The 21,058-nt window shown below is 40.5% G+C and overlaps 2 protein-coding genes across 2 annotated transcripts in view; both read right to left on the reverse strand.

The window, feature by feature from the left end:
• RWDD4 (RWD domain containing 4) overlaps positions 1–21,058 on the reverse strand; it is a 204,791-nt gene that overhangs the window by 22 nt on the left and 183,711 nt on the right. The window contains exon 7 of the mRNA XM_078776528.1: positions 1–114. This exon is cut by the window's left edge and continues 22 nt beyond it. Coding sequence (XP_078632654.1) covers positions 16–114 — 99 coding nt within the window. The 3' untranslated portion in view covers positions 1–15. The remainder of the gene's footprint in view (positions 115–21,058) is intronic.
• POLQ (DNA polymerase theta) overlaps positions 9,273–21,058 on the reverse strand; it is a 163,809-nt gene continuing 152,023 nt past the window's right edge. Inside the window, exons 40-42 of the mRNA XM_078775107.1 lie at positions 19,439–19,547; positions 17,344–17,420; positions 9,273–13,130 (exon numbers count right to left, since the gene is read on the reverse strand). Coding sequence (XP_078631233.1) covers positions 13,002–13,130; positions 17,344–17,420; positions 19,439–19,547 — 315 coding nt within the window. The 3' untranslated portion in view covers positions 9,273–13,001. The remainder of the gene's footprint in view (positions 13,131–17,343; positions 17,421–19,438; positions 19,548–21,058) is intronic.

Below are 21,058 nucleotides of genomic sequence, written 5' to 3' on the forward strand. Positions count from 1 at the left end.
CCGAGGGCCTTTCACTTACTCACCGCAGGCAGGTTGGTGGTCTTTCCGTCTTCTACCGACTCCTCTCCGGCCTTGCTCCCCCAGCTCTCTCTGGGCTCTGTCCCCCAAATATTCCTGCAGGTCGCACAAGATCTGCCTGCAACCCTCTTATGGTTAAACTGCCAAAATCAAGACTCTCTGCTCACCTTCACTCCTCTTTTCTCTCGCCTCTGGAACAAACTCCCTCACTCTCTTCAATCCCAGTCCTCCCTCCAGGTCTTTAAAACGGCTGTTCACCACCTCTTTTATCTTCCCCAATCCAAAACCTTGATCTTTTCTACCCCCGCTAATTTCACCCCAAATCCACTTTTTTGAGGTGACTTTTGACTTCTTTCCTGGAAGTCCTTGGTGTCCTTGCGTTTTATACCTATCCTGCCTCCCCCCAGGCCCTCTGCCTCCCACACATCTCCGGATGTCCCTGCCCTCAAATGTTGTGTTTGTGTGCTTCCTCCCGTTCTCTCCCCATCTTGTCGACCGCTCCTATACTTTGTTTGCTTGTTTGTTTGATTTGTTTGTTTGATAAATGTTAGCTCTTTCACGAGCCTCGACTCTGTATACAAAAAAAACCAAAAAAAAAACCCACGTGTGTGGAGGTGAATTACCTACCTGGCAAGTTTGTCTTGTGGGTAAGTATTTAGACAAGTGGACTGAGGTATTTGGCAGATTTTTCTGATGTGTGTGGCCTCCCCATGGGCAATGAGGTTTGTGCACCTACTCTCAAAAGAAAGGCATTGTGGAGACGACTTCTGCAGAGGTGAGGTGTAGTGTGCATGAAATGGGGTTTAGTGGGGTTTAGTGATCGTTATTTTATTGCAGAGAATAATATTCCTGTGTGTTTGGGGGTTATGGCCAAGCACATGGCACATTCAGATGGCAATGCCCAAGAATGCAGTAATCATACCCTGAGTCAGGATCCAGTTGTGGCCCAGATTCTGAGTGATTTGAGTAAACAGGAAAATTTCGTCAAATAACAGTTTAAACAGAACTCTGTAAAATAAATAAAAACTTTATTTACAATTCATATGCTTTACCCAAATTATCTTAAACCGATCAATTATCTTAACTAAGCAAATACACAATATAAATGGTTCAACAAAATGTGTCAACACAATCTCGGTATTCTGAAACCAAAGCAACAGTCACAGTATTTCGGCACATCGAGATAGTGTACGATTGTACGAGGTATGTGATGGTCGACTTGATAGTGCAGTGGGCAGTAGAAGCAGTTGCAACTCATTTACAATGAAGTAATGGTGAAGCAGAGGATATTGCAGTTGTACAAGTCTGTTATAAGTCCCATGTAATGCAGTGATACTAAGAAACAGTGCTTTTGTTTAGCATCTGTGTGAGGGAAACACATTTGGATTCAAGACATCAGCCTAAGCATGGGGAGCCCTCACACCTTACTGCTGGAAATCACTCCAAGCATGATGAATGCCCTGACAAGAGGTTACAAGACTTGTAGAAACAGTGCCCCCCAACCAAGGATGCTCCATGTAGCCGAGTTGGTCAAACACATATCTGGCTGTGCAACCTCGAATAATCTTTACCTCTCGCCATTTGCTCATGTCAGTCAACAAAGATGTACTGCCCACCTCACAAATCAGCAATGTTATCCGAGTTTAAATGCCAATGTGAAGCTCAGTACATGGGCTGTACAACCCAAAGGTTGGCTGATCATATCAAACAGCATGTCCCATTGGCGATTCGATGAAAGAACTTGAGAGTTAGGTGAAAGAACTCCACCCCCGATGACTTGTAACGGAGAGACCATGTCCCGAGCTTCCGTGATTGGTTAAGGAGCCATGGGGCGATGAACAGCGCTCGGGTGATTGGGGGAAGGATCGGTTTTTGTCTCTCTCTAGTGCTGGCTTCGTGACGGACGGTCGCTCTTCTAGTGTGGAAAACATTCGGAGCTTTGTGGAGAGAGTTTCAGAGCCTTGGTAGAACGTGGAGAGATTGTGGAGGGAGGTGTTGCTGGCCTGGGCGCTTTTAGGGGGAGCTGTGGCCGTGCTGTGCTGTCTGGCTGTAGGCTGAGAGAGGAGGACATTTAGCTGCCGCTTCATGGCTCGGTGTGCTCGTGTGGTGATTCGGCACCATCTTGTTCGTGTCAACGCGTGGTCCTTTTACCAACTGACTGGACCCATTCAACCACCACCAAACGTCTACAAGCCCTCGGTTGAACCGCAAAGCTGAGTGCCAGCCGATTACAAAACCATTTCATTTTCTTTTATTTTTCCCTGTCTGTAATTGTGTCTGAGTGGAGGTGCCTCAAGTAGGAAATAGTCTTTACCTCACATTCATTTTATTTGGTTTGCAATTATTCCTAATAAATTCATTATTTGTTGCATTTCCTTCGTCTTGTCGTCTCTGTGTTTGTGGGGATCGGATAACCCCCGTGTGTGGCTCGTCCCAGGTAAGGACCTCGTGACTTTCGGTCCCACGCACGCCATAAAAGGAACTGCCAATAATTCGGCTTGTACGCCTCGGGAGTAACAACGATCGGCTGTCCATCATCCTGGGGTGTTAACCCCAGTGACCCGACAGTATATTGGAAGCAACCTTCATCCTTTCCACCGACCCTACATTGTGTCGTCAAAAGGAATTTGTTCATTCTCTCATTCTCTTTCAACATGAAAAGATTAAATGTGTTGCCCCACCCCTGTCCATGGCATGTATGCAAATGCTGAGTTATCACTCTCAACTCCACTCCAGCCAATTGGAGCCAAAGATAGTGGTGTCTGAACCAACCAATGGATGTTCAGATTACCAATTACATCATTACTGATGAACCAATCTGAAGCTTATATATGCATCACTTCACTTCCTTCTCTTTCACTTCCATCTTTCTCTTGCTGCGATTTACCTTAAGTACAGCACAAAAAGCTTTGTTTAATCTTATTATGTCGTGGTTGTTTTTGTACATATAATTATGTCACAAAACAATAATAATCATGCATCCTACTATTAATTTACAATCGGTCACTGGCTTTGACACCAATACAAATCTTTATTACGGACCCTAAGCATCAAAAAGCTACATATATTTATATCGAACAAACAGTTTCAAATGGAGCACCTTGCCACCATTAGAGCATTTAAATTGCATCAGATGTAGCAATAAATGTGAATTGTTGCCGGCTCGATTACAGAAGCCACTGTTTGCATTTTTGCCACCGCCATCCCTACCCTGTTTGGAATCCGGTGCGGACACGGGAAACTTGCTCATGTACTAAATGCTCGTGTAAAAAGTTACACAACACCAATAATTACATCATCAACCATTCCACTGAAGGCAAATTGTCACAATAAAATACAGAAATAATATTTTTCAAAACACTATTATTCCAGAGTTTGTGAAAATGAGACATCAATTTTTTTTTATTTTTTATTATGCACAAACATTTTGTAATACCGGTAATATACAGTCATTTGTACAATAAGTATTTGAAAATAATTATGGAGAAAAAATCCAAATACAGGAGGTGTAAGCAACAAATAATTGTTACCAAGCATTTGAAAATAATTGTGGAGAAAAATTCCAAATACAGGTGTAAGCAACAAATAATTGTTACCAAGCATTTGAAAATAATTATGGAGAAAAACTCCAAATACAGGAGAGGTGTAAGCAACAAATAATTGTTACCAAGCATTTGAAAATAATTATGGAGAAAAATTCCAAATACAGGAGGTGTAAGCAACAAAAAATTGTTACCAAGCATTTGAAAATAATTATGGAGAAAAACTCCAAATACAGGAGGTGTAAGCAACAAATAATTGTTACCAAGCATTTGAAAATAATTATGGAGAAAAACTCCAAATACAGGAGGTGTAAGCAACAAATAATTGTTACCAAGCATTTGAAAATAATTGTGAAGAAAAATTCCAAATACAGGAGGTGTAAGCAACAAATAATTGTTACCAAGCATTTGAAAATAATTATGGAGAAAAACTCCAAATACAGGAGGTGTAAGCAACAAATAATTGTTACCAAGCATTTGAAAATAATTATGGAGAAAAACTCCAAATACAGGAGGTGTAAGCAACAAATAATTGTTACCAAGCATTTGAAAATAATTATGGAGAAAAACTCCAAATACAGGAGGTGTAAGCAACAAATAATTGTTACCAAGCATTTGAAAATAATTATGGAGAAAAACTCCAAATACAGGAGGTGTATGCAACAAATAATTGTTACCAAGCATTTGAAAATAATTATGGAGAAAAACTCCAAATACAGGAGGTGGAAGCAACAAATAATTGTTACCAAGCATTTGAAAATAATTATGGAGAAAAACTCCAAATACAGGAGGTGTAAGCAACAAATAATTGTTACCAAGCATTTGAAAATAATTATGGAGAAAAACTCCAAATACAGGAGGTGTAAGCAACAAATAATTGTTACCAAGCATTTGAAAATAATTATGGAGAAAAATTCCAAATACAGGAGGTGTAAGCAACAAATAATTGTTACCAAGCATTTGAAAATAATTATGGAGAAAAACTCCAAATACAGGAGGTGTAAGCAACAAATAATTGTTACCAAGCATTTGAAAATAATTATGGGGAAAATTTCCAAATCCAGGTGCAAGCAACAAATAATTGTTACCAAGCATTTGAAAATAATTGTGGAGAAAAACTCCAAATACAGGAGGTGTAAGCAACAAATAATTGTTACCAAGCATTTGAAAATAATTATGGAGAAAAACTCCAAATACAGGAGGTGTAAGCAACAAATAATTGTTACCAAGCATTTGAAAATAATTATGGAGAAAAACTCCAAATACAGGAGGTGTAAGCAACAAATAATTGTTACCAAGCATTTGAAAATAATTATGGAGAAAAACTCCAAATACAGGAGGTGTAAGCAACAAATAACCAAGCATTTGAAAATAATTATGGAGAAAAACTCCAAATACAGGAGGTGTAAGCAACAAATAATTGTTACCAAGCATTTGAAAATAATTATGGAGAAAAACTCCAAATACAGGAGGTGTAAGCAACAAATAATTGTTACCAAGCATTTGAAAATAATTATGGAGAAAAACTCCAAATACAGGAGGTGTAAGCAACAAATAATTGTTACCAAGCATTTGAAAATAATTATGGAGAAAAACTCCAAATACAGGAGGTGTAAGCAACAAATAATTGTTACCAAGCATTTGAAAATAATTATGGAGAAAAACTCCAAATACAGGAGGTGTAAGTAACAAATAATTGTTACCAAGCATTTGAAAATAATTATGGAGAAAAACTCCAAATACAGGAGGTGTAAGCAACAAATAATTGTTACCAAGCATTTGAAAATAATTATGGAGAAAAACTCCAAATACAGGAGGTGTAAGCAACAAATAATTGTTACCAAGCATTTGAAAATAATTATGGAGAAAAACTCCAAATACAGGAGGTGTAAGCAACAAATAATTGTTACCAAGCATTTGAAAATAATTATGGAGAAAAACTCCAAATACAGGAGGTGTAAGCAACAAATAATTGTTACCAAGCATTTGAAAATAATTATGGAGAAAAACTCCAAATACAGGAGGTGTAAGCAACAAATAATTGTTACCAAGCATTTGAAAATAATTATGGAGAAAAACTCCAAATACAGGAGGTGTAAGCAACAAATAATTGTTACCAAGCATTTGAAAATAATTATGGGGAAAAATTCCAAATCCAGGTGTAAGCAACAAACAATTGTTACCAAGAATTTGAAAATAATTATGGGGAAAAATTCCAAATCCAGGTGTAAGCAACAAATAATTGTTACCAAGCATTTGAAATAAAAATCTACTGATGGTGGAAGCATGGCTGTAACTTTGGGTAGGCGAGGTAGGCCTACCCAATATTTTAAAGCCTATATGATTTTCACGCTGGGTTATTTAAGAACTGCTTTGGGTTGTAATCAATGTTTGGAAATCTATCACAAATTTAGGTCTGTACATTCAAACAAATTATATTTACACTTCACATTCGTGTTATTCACAAATAATATCTGCAAATTGGTGTTCGTTCAAAGTTCCCTGTCAAAGGTTATTGGTGTATGTGGAATTGCAACAAAAGTACAGTACTTTCAAAAGCCTTCATAATATCTATTGGCAATGTTGGTGGTCATATTGATTCACTGGTAAAGGTTTTAAAACATTTTCGGCGTGATAGTACCTTCATGCAGCTTCTTTCGTTTGTAAATGACCATTGCAGGACTTATGAACTATAATCTTTTGACTTGTCTTCCAGCCTTAGTAAGAGGACTCTCAATGTTTCATGGACAGATGCGTCATGTCGACCATGGGGAAAAAAGAATTTTGAGTGTTCTGATGATCAGCCCAAGTGCATCATCTTTACATTGATGGACTACATTCTTTCTGAGCTGCTTTTTTATTTTTGGATACAGAATCGAGGTCGAGGAAGAAGATCGAACTCACTCAACGGATCAGTACGCAACAGAAGAAAAGGTACAGTAGAGAGAGAGGGGAAGGAGAGTTGAATACCAATGGCAGAGTTGAAGGGCAAAATGGAGGGAAACTTGGACAAATAATTAATCAGTGTGGGGAGGAATGAGAAGTAGGAGAATTAAGCCTGGTATTTGGCTTAATGGTTGATGTGGATGGCTTAAGATTTTAGGGTCTTGGGTTTGAGGGCACTGCAGGTAACAGGGGCACTGTATCAGTGGCAAGTCACACTTGCAGAAAAATGATGCAACCAGTAGCCACAGGCTGCATACGAAACAACAAGTAGTCGGACAATTATTGGGGACGCCTCTACACGGTGGTTGTACCCCTCAACGCAAATCCGAAGCCAAATCTTCCCCATTCTTCAGTGTTGCTCAGATTCATCAGGGCAGCACAGTCATAGTCAGAGTGCTGATCGGGGAACGGCCCTTTCCCTCTCGTCTCTTCTCCGTCTCTCTCTTTCACTTCCTTTCACTTCCTCTCACTCTCCATCTAACTCTCCCCAACTCTCTCCCTCTCTGATGATGCGGCCGCCTGCCTATCTGAACGATGGAGGGAGGAGTGGGGGTGTCATAGCTCGTCGTCAAATATATAAATAGTGGTGATTGTGGAATCGTCAGCAAATATATAGAGGGGATTTTCCAAAGAGTCAGAGAGATCATTTATGAAGGGAAATGAGATGCCAGGATTCTGTTGAGATCCACATGTTGGCTATGGGAGTAGAGGAAGTCAATAAGCCATGGGTGGAGTTGCCTTGGATGCAATAGGCAGAGAGTTTGGAGAGCAAGGTGGGATGCCAGACTGCATGGAAAGCTCGAGATATGTCTGGAGAGATGGCCCCGATGTCATCGCTGACATTGAGGGACTGCCATCCATTGTTGGGGGAGTAGGAGCAGGATGGGTTTGAGTAGGAGCAGGATGGAGATGGATGGAATAGGAGCAGGATGGGTCAAAGGTGGAGTGACCTGGTCTGAATCCGAATTGGTGACCTTAGATGAGGTTGGAGAAAAGGAAGGATTTCATATCCACTGCGATGATGGATTACATGACCTTCCTGATGATTGGAACTAAGATACCAGGTAGTTAGTTAAGGGGATTGGCTTTTGCACCTTTATGTAATGCAGTTATGTTGGCTGATTTCCAAGCAGATGGAAGATGACATAGGGGGCAAATGACAAGGTGAAAAGAAAAGAAAGAGGACATGCAAGAGCAGCAGAGCAGGTTTTTAGTATATGCGAGCTGGTGCCGTCCGGTCCGGTTGCAGAATCAGAGTCCACAGGTGCCAGAAACTCCTCCACCTTCTCAGGTGCAAAAGACACATGGTTCAGGAGCAGTTGGGAATGACTGGGTAGGGAAGTACAGAGAGCGAGGAGTTGGGGACACAATATTTAGAAGCAAACACAGAATTGAGGCATTCAGCCTCCTCACAAGTGAAGTCGATTGTCATGCTATTTGAAGAGAGCGAAGGCATGGAAGGGGAGCATACTCTGAAGACAGACTCAACAATGTGCCACCAGGTTTTAAAGGAGTTTGAAAGTTCAATCTGGAGGCTGGACATATGTTGTTTTCTGGTTCTCCAAAGAGTGGACACACACTTGTTACAGGCTTTGTGGAATGAGCTGAGATTGCCTTCTGTCAGGCTTCCTTTCTCGGAAGAGACGGCAAGTTGGTTAAGAGCAACTGCCTCTCAACAGGATTAAGTGTACCATGGGTAAGAAGAAGGGTAAGATAATTGAAGACGAGATGGGATAGATCAGTGCATAAAAGAGAGCAGGTTTCTGGGAAGAATTCCCCGGCTGAGTAAATATCAGGGATAGGAGACCAGTCCTGAAGTGAGATGGCTGCTTCCAGTCCCTGCCAATCTGCCGAGTGAACTGCCAGATTCACCCACACTGAGGCAGCTCTGGGAATAGCCAGAGAGATGTTGACTCTGACAAGCATATAATCAGATGAACCAATTGGAACAGAGGAAAAGCAGGAGATACTGTATTTGCAGGGAAGTTTTCATCAAGTCCAGAAGGGAGGATTTGCAATTGGGAGAAACCGGGTTGGAACCTTCACAGATCGAGTCAGTCCCATGGAGTCACAGAAGTCCTCTTCTGAAGTAACAAAGCTAGTGAGAGATACCAACACCCAGCCAATTTGCATGGTGACAATCAAAATCACCACATATGAAGATTATTGAATTGGGATGAGTTGTTACAAGTTGGTCCATGCTGTGTGAGAGAGAGAGAGCGAGAGAGAGAGAGAGAGAGAGAGAGAGAGAGAGAGAGACAGAGAGAGAGAGAGAGAGAGAGAGAGAGAGAGAGAGAGTGAAAGAAAGTGAAAGAGAGAGAGAAAGAGAGAGAGAGAGAGAGAGAGAGAGAGAGAGAGAGAGAGAGAGAGATATGTAGATAGAGTCGTCACGTTTTGGAGGACAGTACAACACACAAACAAGTGGTGGGAGCAGAAGGGAGGTCACAGTCAAAGGTACTCCTGGGGGTTGGGAGGTGTAAAACTAGTACAAGGGCAGTGAGAAATTGCACCATTGATGTACGGAGTGGCCACAAAGTCCCTATGCACGCAGTTAGCATTTAGTTAGAATTTATCTGTATGCTACCCTCCATTCTCTGCACAAATTTGAATTTTTTTCCATGTTCTTCTGGACATTTTCTTCCATGTTGACTCTTGAGGGTTGGAGGTTATAAAAGTAGCCCCTGACAGCTGTTTTGAAGTCTTCATCTGTTGATAGGTGTAGATGAGAAATTTCCTCTTTCATAATGCCCTAAAGCATTATCATCCTTCCGAGGTCGGCTAATTGAGTACCAGTTCACTGGTAATTCCCTGTTTGTCGTTGAAGGCGGCAAAAAGGGTTGGCGTCAGGAAGGGCATCCGGCCGTAAAACATTGCTTCAAAAAGGGGACCAAAAAACAACAACTACCACGGTCCCCGAAAAGGCCAACCCCCGCTTTGCGGGGAAAAATGGCCTCTAAACGGTGGTTATAATGCCCTAAAGCGAGTTGTCACATGTTGTTAAGTCTGGACTTTGAGGGGGCCACACTATCTCAGATCCACGTCCAATCCATCGCCACTGAATTTGTCGTCGATATTCTCTAACTGCGAGAGCATAATGTGCTGGTGCACCATCTTGTTGCAGGATAGCTGTTGCCTCGAGATCTCTCTCACGTAGTTGTGGAACAAACCACGCCTGAAGCATGTTCAACTAAGCAGTGTGATTGACACTTGGATCGAAAAAATATGGCCCCATAAAGTGATCTTCTGAAATTGCTGACCACATAATGACATGAGGAGGATGCTGTTCAATTTCCTCATAAAAATGAGGATTTTCTTTGCACCAAAAATAAACATTACTGGATCGATTGCTGAGGTAAATTAGCGCACTCATTCGAAAAAAAATACGCTTTGTCTTGATTTAATGGTGGGAAATCGCTGCAGAAGAGCTTTGCTCTAAATCAAGTCAAATCAAGGACATTCCCTGTTGAAAAAGCCTTCTTCTCCCATGCCCGCATCATGTCGAGCGTAGGAGCTGGCTTATCGAACCTCTGCGAAAATCTTGTCCATATGTCTTCAAAACTTTCTCCTTCTCTCTTCTATCATGTAAATCAGTCTCAGTCTCTCTTTTATCGTGTAATCTCTCTTGTACTCGCTCTCTTCTATTGTGTACTCACTGGTGCCTGTCATGCTGAAGCTGTACTTGGAAAACAAATAAGTAACAGAGGACACATTATTATGCATAAAGACTTTGTGGCCACTCTGTAGAGTGCAACTGGGGACCGCTGGGGCAGGGTTCAGGCCTATCAGATCAGGGGGAGACAATTCCCGGGGAGAGACACCAAGACTAAGGAGTCAGAGGCATCCTGTGGGATCAAGGAATCTGATAAACAGATGATGTCCGGTTTATCAGCAGTGGACTGGACAGACTGAAGCATCTGTCAGGTTGGAGTGGAGACCTTGGATGTTTGAGGTCCACACAGTTAGGAACAGTGGAGGAGGGACTGGGAGGGTGCAAGACAAGGGGGGTGGGGGTTTGTGGGGGCAGAGTGAGAGGGAAGGTTTGAGTGGGTGGGGTGAGAAGGTTTGGGGATGGGGAAGCATTGAGATTGTGGGGTGAGGAGAGATGCAGAAAGGGAGTACAATAAGCTTTGAGGGGTGGGGTGAGGGGGAAAGTGGAAAGTTAGGACATGAAGTGGAGGAATGCTGACTCCAAATTCCCAAATTTGACAAACAGAGAAAAATATCATGGGATGGGAGGTAATAATTTTTGTTGAAGGCACAGAGAAAGGCGGTGCTGCAGGGGCGGGAGCGCTCGATGACAGATCGCTTTGGAAAATAATAATTGTGAAGAAGAATATCTCACTGGAGAGGAAGAACATGTGGGTACTCCTGAGTTAATCCTTGCACACTGTAAATTGCACTACCCAGCAGAGGAAACCTACAGAAACAGCTGATTTTATTCCGATGTAATCAGAATCACAATTTAATATAGGTGGAGGCCAATTAACTTGGTGTGTGATCATGAAGGTGATTGGTTACACCTGAGCTAATTTACAATTGCTATTTTAAGGACACTTATCCACTTAAGATATTCTAGTTTTGTATTATTTTTTCACTTGGAAGTTGTGGGTTACAATGTGTAAATAAAGGTGAAAAAAAGTCTGATTTAATGCAATTTAATTCCAGGCTATAATGCAACAAAAGGTGAAATTTATGAAAGGGGTTGTAGACTTTCGGGCACTGTAACAGAAAAACACGACAAATCCCGTTCGCAAAACCAAGCTTTAATGAGGTGGAAGTGGCAGCTGCAGATGAACCAAAATGTGGAAAAATCTCTGAACTGGACGTCAACAATTGGACATTTATTAGCAGTTTTTTGAAGGCTGCTTCGGCGTTTTCACCAGATGTATTGGACATTTACCAGGCCTGTCAGATGATCGTGAAGGTGGAAACATTCATTGGTGGTAGTTTTGCGAAACGATTGAGAATCACCAATCCAAAGTGTGAAGAATCCTTATTCCAGAAGTACTGTCACACCAAAATCAATGAAAATTGGGGATTGCTGCAGTCCTTGGCAGGATGAGACAGAGCTTTTCCATATATGAAATCAATTGCAGTGTATCCAATTACATTAGTGTCTGTTAAGAGGCTTTTCTCAACAGTGAAGTTGTACACACTCGTAACCGTAGGTCTGTGTTGGTGCGAAGGCTAAATGATCTAAGCCTGCTGACCTTTGAAAGGGATATTACGCACAAACGACAAACAAATTTGCCCTTATACAGAGTGGTCTGAAAGTCGCTTTACCCCTGCTAAGTTTCTCGTAACCTCCCTTCCTTCCCCTTCACCAGGGAAAAAGATGGACTGCATACAGATACAATGACTGATATATTATTATTGTAAATACTGCACAATAAAACCTGGATATTAAGGAGTTTAAGAATGAATCCTTTACTGGGGAGGGATAAAGCGACCTTCAGGCCGCCCTGTATATCATTTTATAACATTGTTTTTTTTCTTAAAGATCTATTCCTGGTGTTAATTTTTAAACCAAAAAAAGTTAAAACTTTTTTAATATGACGTTTAATTATATATTTTGCTTTGTGTTACCAATAACGCTGATCCTAGTCTTATTCTATTCGTAACAAACGAGGGATAGTTATTCAGAAACATATATTTTGATTATTCTTGATTTTTCAAATGTTTCAAAATATACGATTGACCGACCTACAAATTGAGGCCTACCCAAAATCTGCCTTCAGTTATGACCCAGTGTGGGAGTCCGATGCACAAACAATTTGAAATTATAAGCCATTTTTATATTGCAAAGGATGAGTGAAATTTGTGCCTCCCCTCAACTTGTCCCACTTTTATTAGACAGAAAGAATCATGCTCCCGCCGTTCTGAAAGACCAAATTGATGTTCGTGTGGCAGATCCCCATGTTCGTGTGCTCACAATTGGTTGAAGAAGATAAAGCCAGTCCAAATGGGATCAAGCATTCTGATGTTGTGATCAAGGAAATCCTCTATTCAGTTATTTGGCCTATTTCTTTCCTCTGGAGTGGCATAAGAAACACGAGTTTTGCAGGCTTAAACTCACCAATTGAAAATGCCAGAGACTGTTTAAAACCTAAGAAAAGCTCAGTTTGAACTGACAGTTTGAACTGATTTTCAAAAACAGCAATAACAAATCTATATGTAAATTAGTTGCCAAAACCCCCCGAAAAATAGCACCACAAATATCACACTGGTAAGAATCAGGCATGTGGCTTCCAAACACCAAGTACACTTAGGAGAGACAGCCCTCCTTTCAAAGTAGATGCACACGCTTCTTAATACTGTATATCCTTCCACTCAATTTTCCAAAATGTGTATACTTGGCTGAATATGGGTGCCAACGAAAAATACTTGGTTAAGGCACAATTGATACCTGCACTCAACAACAATTAATTATGGTTAAACAATTCATTAGTTTTACAAACCAATAAAAGCTTTCTTTCTGGTATACTCCTGGTCCTATTAGGATCTTGTAGATGAAAGATCAAGATCATGAAGATCACCCCAACTTTGTCCAGACTTGACCCTCACGACCAAGGCAACCTTTAACTTCATGACTGTTTCCATTGTCGACTTCACTATGACTGCCACCTGATAGAAGGGAAGGGGTGGGGGGGGGGGGAGGTGGAGAGGAGGGGGGCGGAAATAAAAAAACATGCTGAAAAAACATGCCGACACCAAATTCCACCTCGTGAACCCTGTTTCATATCAGAAGTTAAAAGTAACGCTTAGAAGATGAACTGTTTTTCCAATAGATGTGAATAACTCGGCTTTCTTCTCATGTAAATGTTTTGAAGCAATATTTGCTAAATTTATTATTACTATTATTATTATTATTATTATTATTACTATTACCCTCGCCAGAGGAGAGGGAGGATTTTTGCATTTGAATCCGTTTGTCTATCTGTCTGTTTGTTTGTCCACACAGAATAAATATTATTTTCTCTGCAACCATTGGTCTGATTGACAGCATTTTTTCACATTTGGGGGAGGCGCCTCCTCCTGTAGAATTTTTACAGCGTAGCCCATAGGGCAAAGCTACTAGAACAGTGTTTGCCAATCCATATGTATGTATGCCCCTTCAAATGTATACCAATCAGAACTGAGGATCTGGTCACACGACAGGGTGATGTGATTACGGCTGACTCTCCACACTCCGCCATTTTGATTTATATGTCATTCAAGCTGAACATATCGTCGAACCTGTCATATATCACAATCGCCATGCTCTACCGTAACGTAACATTTTTCATTCAGTGTGAAACACAAACAAAGTGATTGTTAAAATGACCATCACATATCGAAAGCATCGACGTTACGTCTCTTCCAACAAAACGGTACGTATAGGCCTTTGGCGTTATGCTTCATCTTCGGACCGCTTCGGACAAATTAAGCCCAGGTTTGTTAATGCAGTAGTGTATCGTTTCAGTTGTATCGTTTTCGTAATAGTAATAATAATATGGTAAATATAACCAAAACACTTTCATCCCAATGTCGTGAATGGAAAGTTGATTGATTGAAGCGGTGTATGGTTCATGAATCAGTGATAAGCGGTGTTCAGCAGTAATATTAAGATTAAGTAAGGAATTTGCCTCGTCTTTTTGATAGTAATATCATTTTTGCAATAATGATAACGTAACGTTAATATTATAGTAAATATAATCGTAACACTAATCCCTTCGTAGCGACTGCAAATGTACTGCAAGATAAAATATATCATCTTCTACATCTTAAAGTAGCAGCAGTTTTGTGTCTGTTACGTCATTATGTCTATGATGTCATTACGAAGGCTGAATCCATCGACAAACATTTTAATTTAAGAGTACACCCTCTCACTACCGGAGCTGCAGGAAGGGTCATTCCTCTTTGGAATATATAGATTACAATCGATCTATGGTGGGGTCTCAAGAAGTTTGGGTGTGTTCATTTACCAAGATTCTTGTGGAGAGATCGCCAAGTGGTTTAAGTATTCGAGCAAGCACTCCATTCAAAACTGTTAAGGAACGGCTGGTTGGCAAGTGCTAGCTAGCTGCTTGGTAAATGAGCACACCTCCAACCCTTGTGGGGTATATAGATTAGAGTAGATCTTCCCTCAGTTCTGTAAGTAAAACGTGCCTCACGGATGTCGGGATTCCTCCAAATTTCTTTGTTTAATGTTATAAGCAACATTAGCGACTGTTTAAAAAGCTAATCATATGTGTTTGTGGTTTATAATATTTTACAAGCCCGGCTACGCCGCCGTTAGACTTTTGGTCTTGTTTCATGATAATTGTGACATCATCGGTCACGTGATATGGGCACAACCTTGGAAAAACCGAAAAGCTTTGCACCTCTATATCTCCGAAAGCGCTGCATAGAAAAAATTGAGGCATGGCTCATTGTAAAGAACTCTCCATGGGGAATAACATATGCTAATGATGATGTAATAGGTGTCTCCATTATGATATCATAATTCGACAAGTACAAAACTTCATCCGATCAAGATGAAATTTCTTGAGTGTCATCTGGGGAGAAATTGGTGGAGGGGAAATTTTTTTATGATGACGTCATCGGTCATGTGGTTCGGCCGCCATATTAGTTTTAACACAAAAGCCTTAAAAACCACTGAAAACACGTCCTCGCGAGGGTCTGCAATCTCTGATTGCTCTTTCTTGGTATTATTATTGGCGCAGACTGTCCAATGCAAGTGAATGAATACATCAATTTAGTGAAGTGTGGATAAGGCACAGTCATGATACACAGTTTTCCCACACTTGTAAAAGTGTCTGTTCAAGGAAGAATAGTTGCTTCCAGTGGGTACAATGAGGTGGTGGTGTTAAACTGAGCAGGGGTGGTGGTTAGAGATACAAAGGAAGGTGCGGGGGTGAGGGGGGGGGGGGGGAGAGGTGGGTGATCACATTGATCACTAGAAGCTGGAAGGCCTGCATCATTTTGAAGGAAAGTTTAAATGATAATATTAACAAAATTGTTCAATAAACGTTAAATTTTACTTTTGACATTGTGCTTTTCCTAATGTATATTATCTACCAGCCACTACTTCATTAGTGACAAATTATTTCACTTTCTTGTGGAGTCGGCCTGGTAGCATTTTACTCTCCCCAACTCTTTCACAAACCGACTGGCCAGGCATGACGTTCGACTGAACGTGACAGAATTTTGGAATTTCGCCAGGGTGCTCGTGTTAACTCGCCAACTCTTGGTACACTGGGGGATATTGAATACCCACCAAGTAATGCTATTAGATGGAAAACACCCAGTTTAACATCCATCCAAGGAACAGCGCACACATTGAAGCTTTGCCCTGCATGTGAAACAGCAGAATGATGGTTTAAAGCAGGCCTCAGATTCAAACCCAGGTTAGACAGCTCGGAGGCGAGTGTGCATACCTCTTGGCTATTGAGCCAGCCCCCATCATACACATGATGCACCTGAAGCTTTCTTTCTCATTTGGCTCGACATGTCCAAAAATGTTTAGTATACCAATGTCTAACGCTCTGCCAGTTTGGTTTTTGCACCTTCACATTTATCTTCACAACCATTAAAAAAAAAAAAAAATCTTCACAACCATTAATCATGGCATAATAACTTGCGGCTATAGTTGTTGTTTTATAGGCCCTTATTCAGGAAAAAATGTTTTGCCTCAATCTTGGTGTCTGACATGCTTCATATCATTATTCTACGGTCATTCTAAAATCCAGTAGTCGCCATCAAATACAAGAAGCAACACACACTTTTAATAAAGGAGCAAAAATTTAACATGTTGGTTTCTCCTAGTGGAAAAACTGAATTTCAATGAGAAATAGGTACTTATACAGTCTGATTTGTGTTGCACAGTCTGATTGGCTAGAGTGGTCCATTCGCTAAACCAGTGGTTCCCAAACCTTTTTGTCCACGACCCCCCAAAAAAATCGTCTCGTGACCCAAATGGTACCGGTACCTACAATAAAAATTGTCTGAGACAATGCTTTCGACATGAAAACCACACCTCAAAAACCGGGATTTTGAGAGGGGTTTTTTCAAGTTTGGGTCGCGAACCTGGGTTTGGTAACCCCTGTGCTAAACTATTCATTAGGATAGCATGCATTCAGCATGTAGTTAGCAGCAAATTTGGAAAGTCCTGTTTTCATTGTCAGATGATTTAGTCTGGCAGCAACGACCAGGCCAGATGTCTCTTCTGGGGTTGACTATTGACTGAACCATAAAATCTCAGATTCATACAGTACTAGATCCAAAAGTGCACCACCCATCAGAGGGTATGTCAAGCAGGGGACCCATCTACTAATATTAGTTTAAACTCGACATCAAATGTCTTTTGATAGAACGTAAGCGAGTTATTGCGAGCACCACTGCTATATTCCTAAATTTTCACCAAACTTACAACAGTGCAGACACCTGACAGCCCAGCTAAATTCGAAATTCTTGCCCAAACCTACAACAGTGCAGACACAAACAGTGCCAGAACTGCAGACACCTTTTGTATAAATATAAATGTATGAAGTATGTGCTATAAAAATACGTCTACATCAGTAAAATGTGTGCATCTATAGAATACATATGTACGTACGTCTATAAAATGCATACAATAGGAACAGGAATCAAAACAATAAAACCAAAAAGATCTGTTTTCCGCTGTATGAACATAAACCTACATGTACATCACCAATATATCATATAGACACCACCACATAAACGAATCCAGCAATCTCTTTTTGCTCTTTTTATTGGAATGTAACATATGAACACTTTATAAACATGCATCTTGTAATTATATTACATGAAAATGCCAGTCAAAACATACACGCACCTCAGACAAAAGAGACTCCTTAACTTCGTACAGAAGTTCATCATGGATTTGAAGTAACAATCGTGCATTGCGAAATCCTGCACAGAGAGGAATGAAAAGGCAAAACAGCTTTCAGGTACAAGATAAATATTGAAAAACATCAACATCAAATCACAAGTTATACAAGAAAAGTTCAGTCTTCGAAAAACCTTGATATCTTTCTTTTATACGTTTACAGGAAGATAGAGTTACGGTCTACCAATAATATACAGTCACAAATTAGTTTGTCCTATTTCAGTCTTATTGAGATTATAAAGGGGTTTTTTTTTTTTTGCTACATTTTGTCGCGTTGCATTTTTGGTTTGTCACAATGTCCATACTTTGATACAAATGTGTGTTGACCACATTATATCAGAGGAAAATTACCTTTTAAGGGTGCAAGAGAGGAGTGGTCTAGTTCGACATTTCATTACACATCATTTAAAAAAAAGTAAACTGAAAATTAAAGGACTCCTGTGATAGTTGTTAAAAAACATAACTAAACAGAACAGGTATCCATCACTATGTGCATTTTGGATTTGCTACTTTTAATGAATGTGAGATACTTCCTGTACACATGTTAAAATTACAGATTTATAGAATACCTTACCCCATGTAGTCTTGAGAAAAAGGACATAGGAAGGGTCTTTTCAACTCTTGCTTTGCATTTCCAATCAAGACCTATATCCTCTTAGTTCGTGAACTTTGAATAACAGGCGCGATGTCAACCATATGAAGCCCATGGGTCAAATGGAACAGTCCAGATCAGCTGTGCCTTCTGCCAGCTCTTCTCAGAGAAACTGACAATTTTGGAACAATCTTTGAAAAAAAGATGCACTAAACAAACATATTTTGGAAGTGGCAAAACATCGTGAAGTGCTGCCATTGTCTTTTAATCTTGCTGTTATTCCACCCTCAGAGTGCGTGGAAAATCTGATTGGTTGAGAAGGTGTAGACTTTTGTTCAAGTATGGCTAAAGTGGAGGTTTTTGGAAGTGCAAACAAGGTGATTTGTGGTCTACAGTGTTCAAATATATCATTCAATTGAAATAAAGGAAAAGTTTTATAGGCTGTAGAAAAAAAACCATTGAATCGGAAGTTTACCACCATTGATGCAGTTAGCTGCTAGCAATGTGATGGGGGTACTGTTTAACACAATGTGGAGTCATCTGCAAAAAGGAAGAAAGGGTCGGTGAGGTCATTTATAAAGACAAGACTGGGCCCACAACATTGCCTTGGGGAATGCCAGCCTCCACTGGGAGAGGGGACGAGAGGGTCCCATCGATGGCAAAATACTGACTGGATGAGTGGAGGAAGTCAGAAATCTAAGAATGAAGGTGGCCTTCTATGTCACAGGCAGAGAGCTTGACAAGCAAAACAGGATGCCAGACTGTGTCGAATGCCTGAGATATGTCCAGATAGACGATTCTAACCTCTTGCTTGAGATTGAGGGCCTCCGACCATTGCTGAGAGAGAGGAGCAGAAACATGGCCATAGTTGAGTGACCAGGATGGAATCCAAACTGATGCTTAGAGATGAGATTGTTTGAAATAAGGAAAGATGACATCAGAAGGAATTATGGATTCCATGATTTTGCTTATAATTGGAAGTAGGTTCACTGGCCTATAGTTGGTCGGGTTTTTGCACTCTCCATTTGGAAGGGAGTGATGTTTGCTGACTCCATCTAGACTTAGAGGTTAGGCAGCCAGAGGAGGAGGACAGAATTAGATAGGGCAGATAGATAAGAAACAAGAACAATGACAATAAAGAAAATTTCAGTATTGAAGTATTTTTTTTGTTCTACAATAAAAGTTCCATATCAATCTTGAACTGTCCTCGTATAACATACCAATGTTAGAAATTGTCATCTTCAAACCAACGTGCCACAACCGTTTGAAAACACTTTCAAACTGAAACTTTTGTAGTGCAATAGTATTGGTGCAGCAAATGATAATTAATTACTGACAATTAATGACAAATAAGCAACAAAACCAGCAAAATGTGGCTGTTGTTTGTGAACTGTTACAAGCTAAATCTAAATAATATCACAGTATTATAGTCTTGAAATTGTACTTTACCAGATGGTGTAACAAGATGTGCCAGTTTTCTGTGTAAGGCAGCCATTGAGAGTTTAATGATGTCTGCTGCGGAACCTTGAATCCGTGAATTTACTGCCTGCCTTTCAGCCTGGTGAATATAATAGAAAAATAAATAACTCCTAGAGTTCTAAGATGACATGCAATAGTGAGGCATTTCATTACATTATCACATAAATTCCTTTGAAAGGTTATATCTTGCTTTCAGAAGCCATGCACATATAAATGTACAAGTATGGCAAAGATTTCAAACCATTCTGGGATTACAAACATGGGTTAATCCTTTCTCAAAAGATTCAATGAAATTCTGACATGTCTGCACTTGAGGCTGCCGTAAGCACTGGGTCCTGGCAAACGTGATGGACCTTTGCCAGTAACAAGCATAACAAATGCCGGAGTGTCAGCCATTTGGCTGTGTGTATGTGCGGGGAAAAAGTAAAGGAGAAAAGCTTCTAAATACCAATGGATACATTTACTTTCCCATGCAGTCAGCATTTAGTACAATATCTGCTTTTACACCACACCAATCCTTCCCCCTTTCCATGTTTAGGTATCACTGTAACTTTCCTCAATGGTTCTTACGTCGTAACTTTCCTCAAGTTACGACCGCAACTGCCAGCTAAGTCCACAGCTCCGAGAACAAGTTCCCGGACCTGTCCGTCACGTTAAAATACTCGTTGGGACCTTGGAATTACCCAGATTATGCAGCAATAGGTGCTTGCGACCTTTCTAATTTGGCCAAGAAACCGTGGATCGCAAGTGCAGCCTGAGGCGGCTGGTCGAACGACACTGAAATCACCCAAAATCACCAAATGAGGCCACCACAACCAGAATCCAACCACAAGACCAGGTATATTTATCTACCATATAAATCACAATGTCAGTTTGTGTGTTTGTACAGATGTCTGTACCCCTTCATAAGGGTTGGTTCTAAAGGCCAATCTTTTAACACGAATGTGTGTTCACTACGGCCTAATTTTGAGGATAAAACAAACTCAAAAAACATTTTCCATAAAAGAGGAATTATGTCTCTTCTATTGGAATTGTAGACAGTGGTTTGCAAACAGAGACCCAAGGGACCCAAGGGTACAGAAACGTTTTTTTTTTTAAATAACAATAAATACAAGGCGCAGGGAGGTGAAATTTGCTGCACATCATGTGCAATGCACGCAGAGTAAAACGAGTGTTCATGTACGTCCGTAGGATATCCAATAAATAAAGAAGATACAAGCACACCCGACGTAGGCCAAGGCTTCAGACTTTGGCACACTCACAAGGCTGCACCGTCAAATAAACTGTTCCAACCCGCCATTTTTGACGGGCTTTTTATGAGTTTAAAAATAAATGGCGTGGGAGAAGGATTACATGAAGCAATAACAAGAACCAGTATGTAATCAATAAACAAATATAAATGAATCAGTAATAAAACCCCCTTAACCCATACGGAATCATACCGCCTGCAAACAAACCAAGCAACGCAGATTTCTTAACAATTCCTATCTTAGGGCCCCTGTTCATTCACTTGACAAGAACGGATAATACAAAAACAATGCCGAGAGGTCTCTTTCAAACCCAGAGGTTGCTGTGCAGGAGTCCTTCAGC

Source organism: Myxine glutinosa, chromosome 4, assembly GCF_964187855.1.
Source record: "Myxine glutinosa chromosome 4, kmMyxGlut1.1, whole genome shotgun sequence".
NCBI classification, from domain to species: Eukaryota; Metazoa; Chordata; class Myxini; order Myxiniformes; family Myxinidae; genus Myxine; species Myxine glutinosa.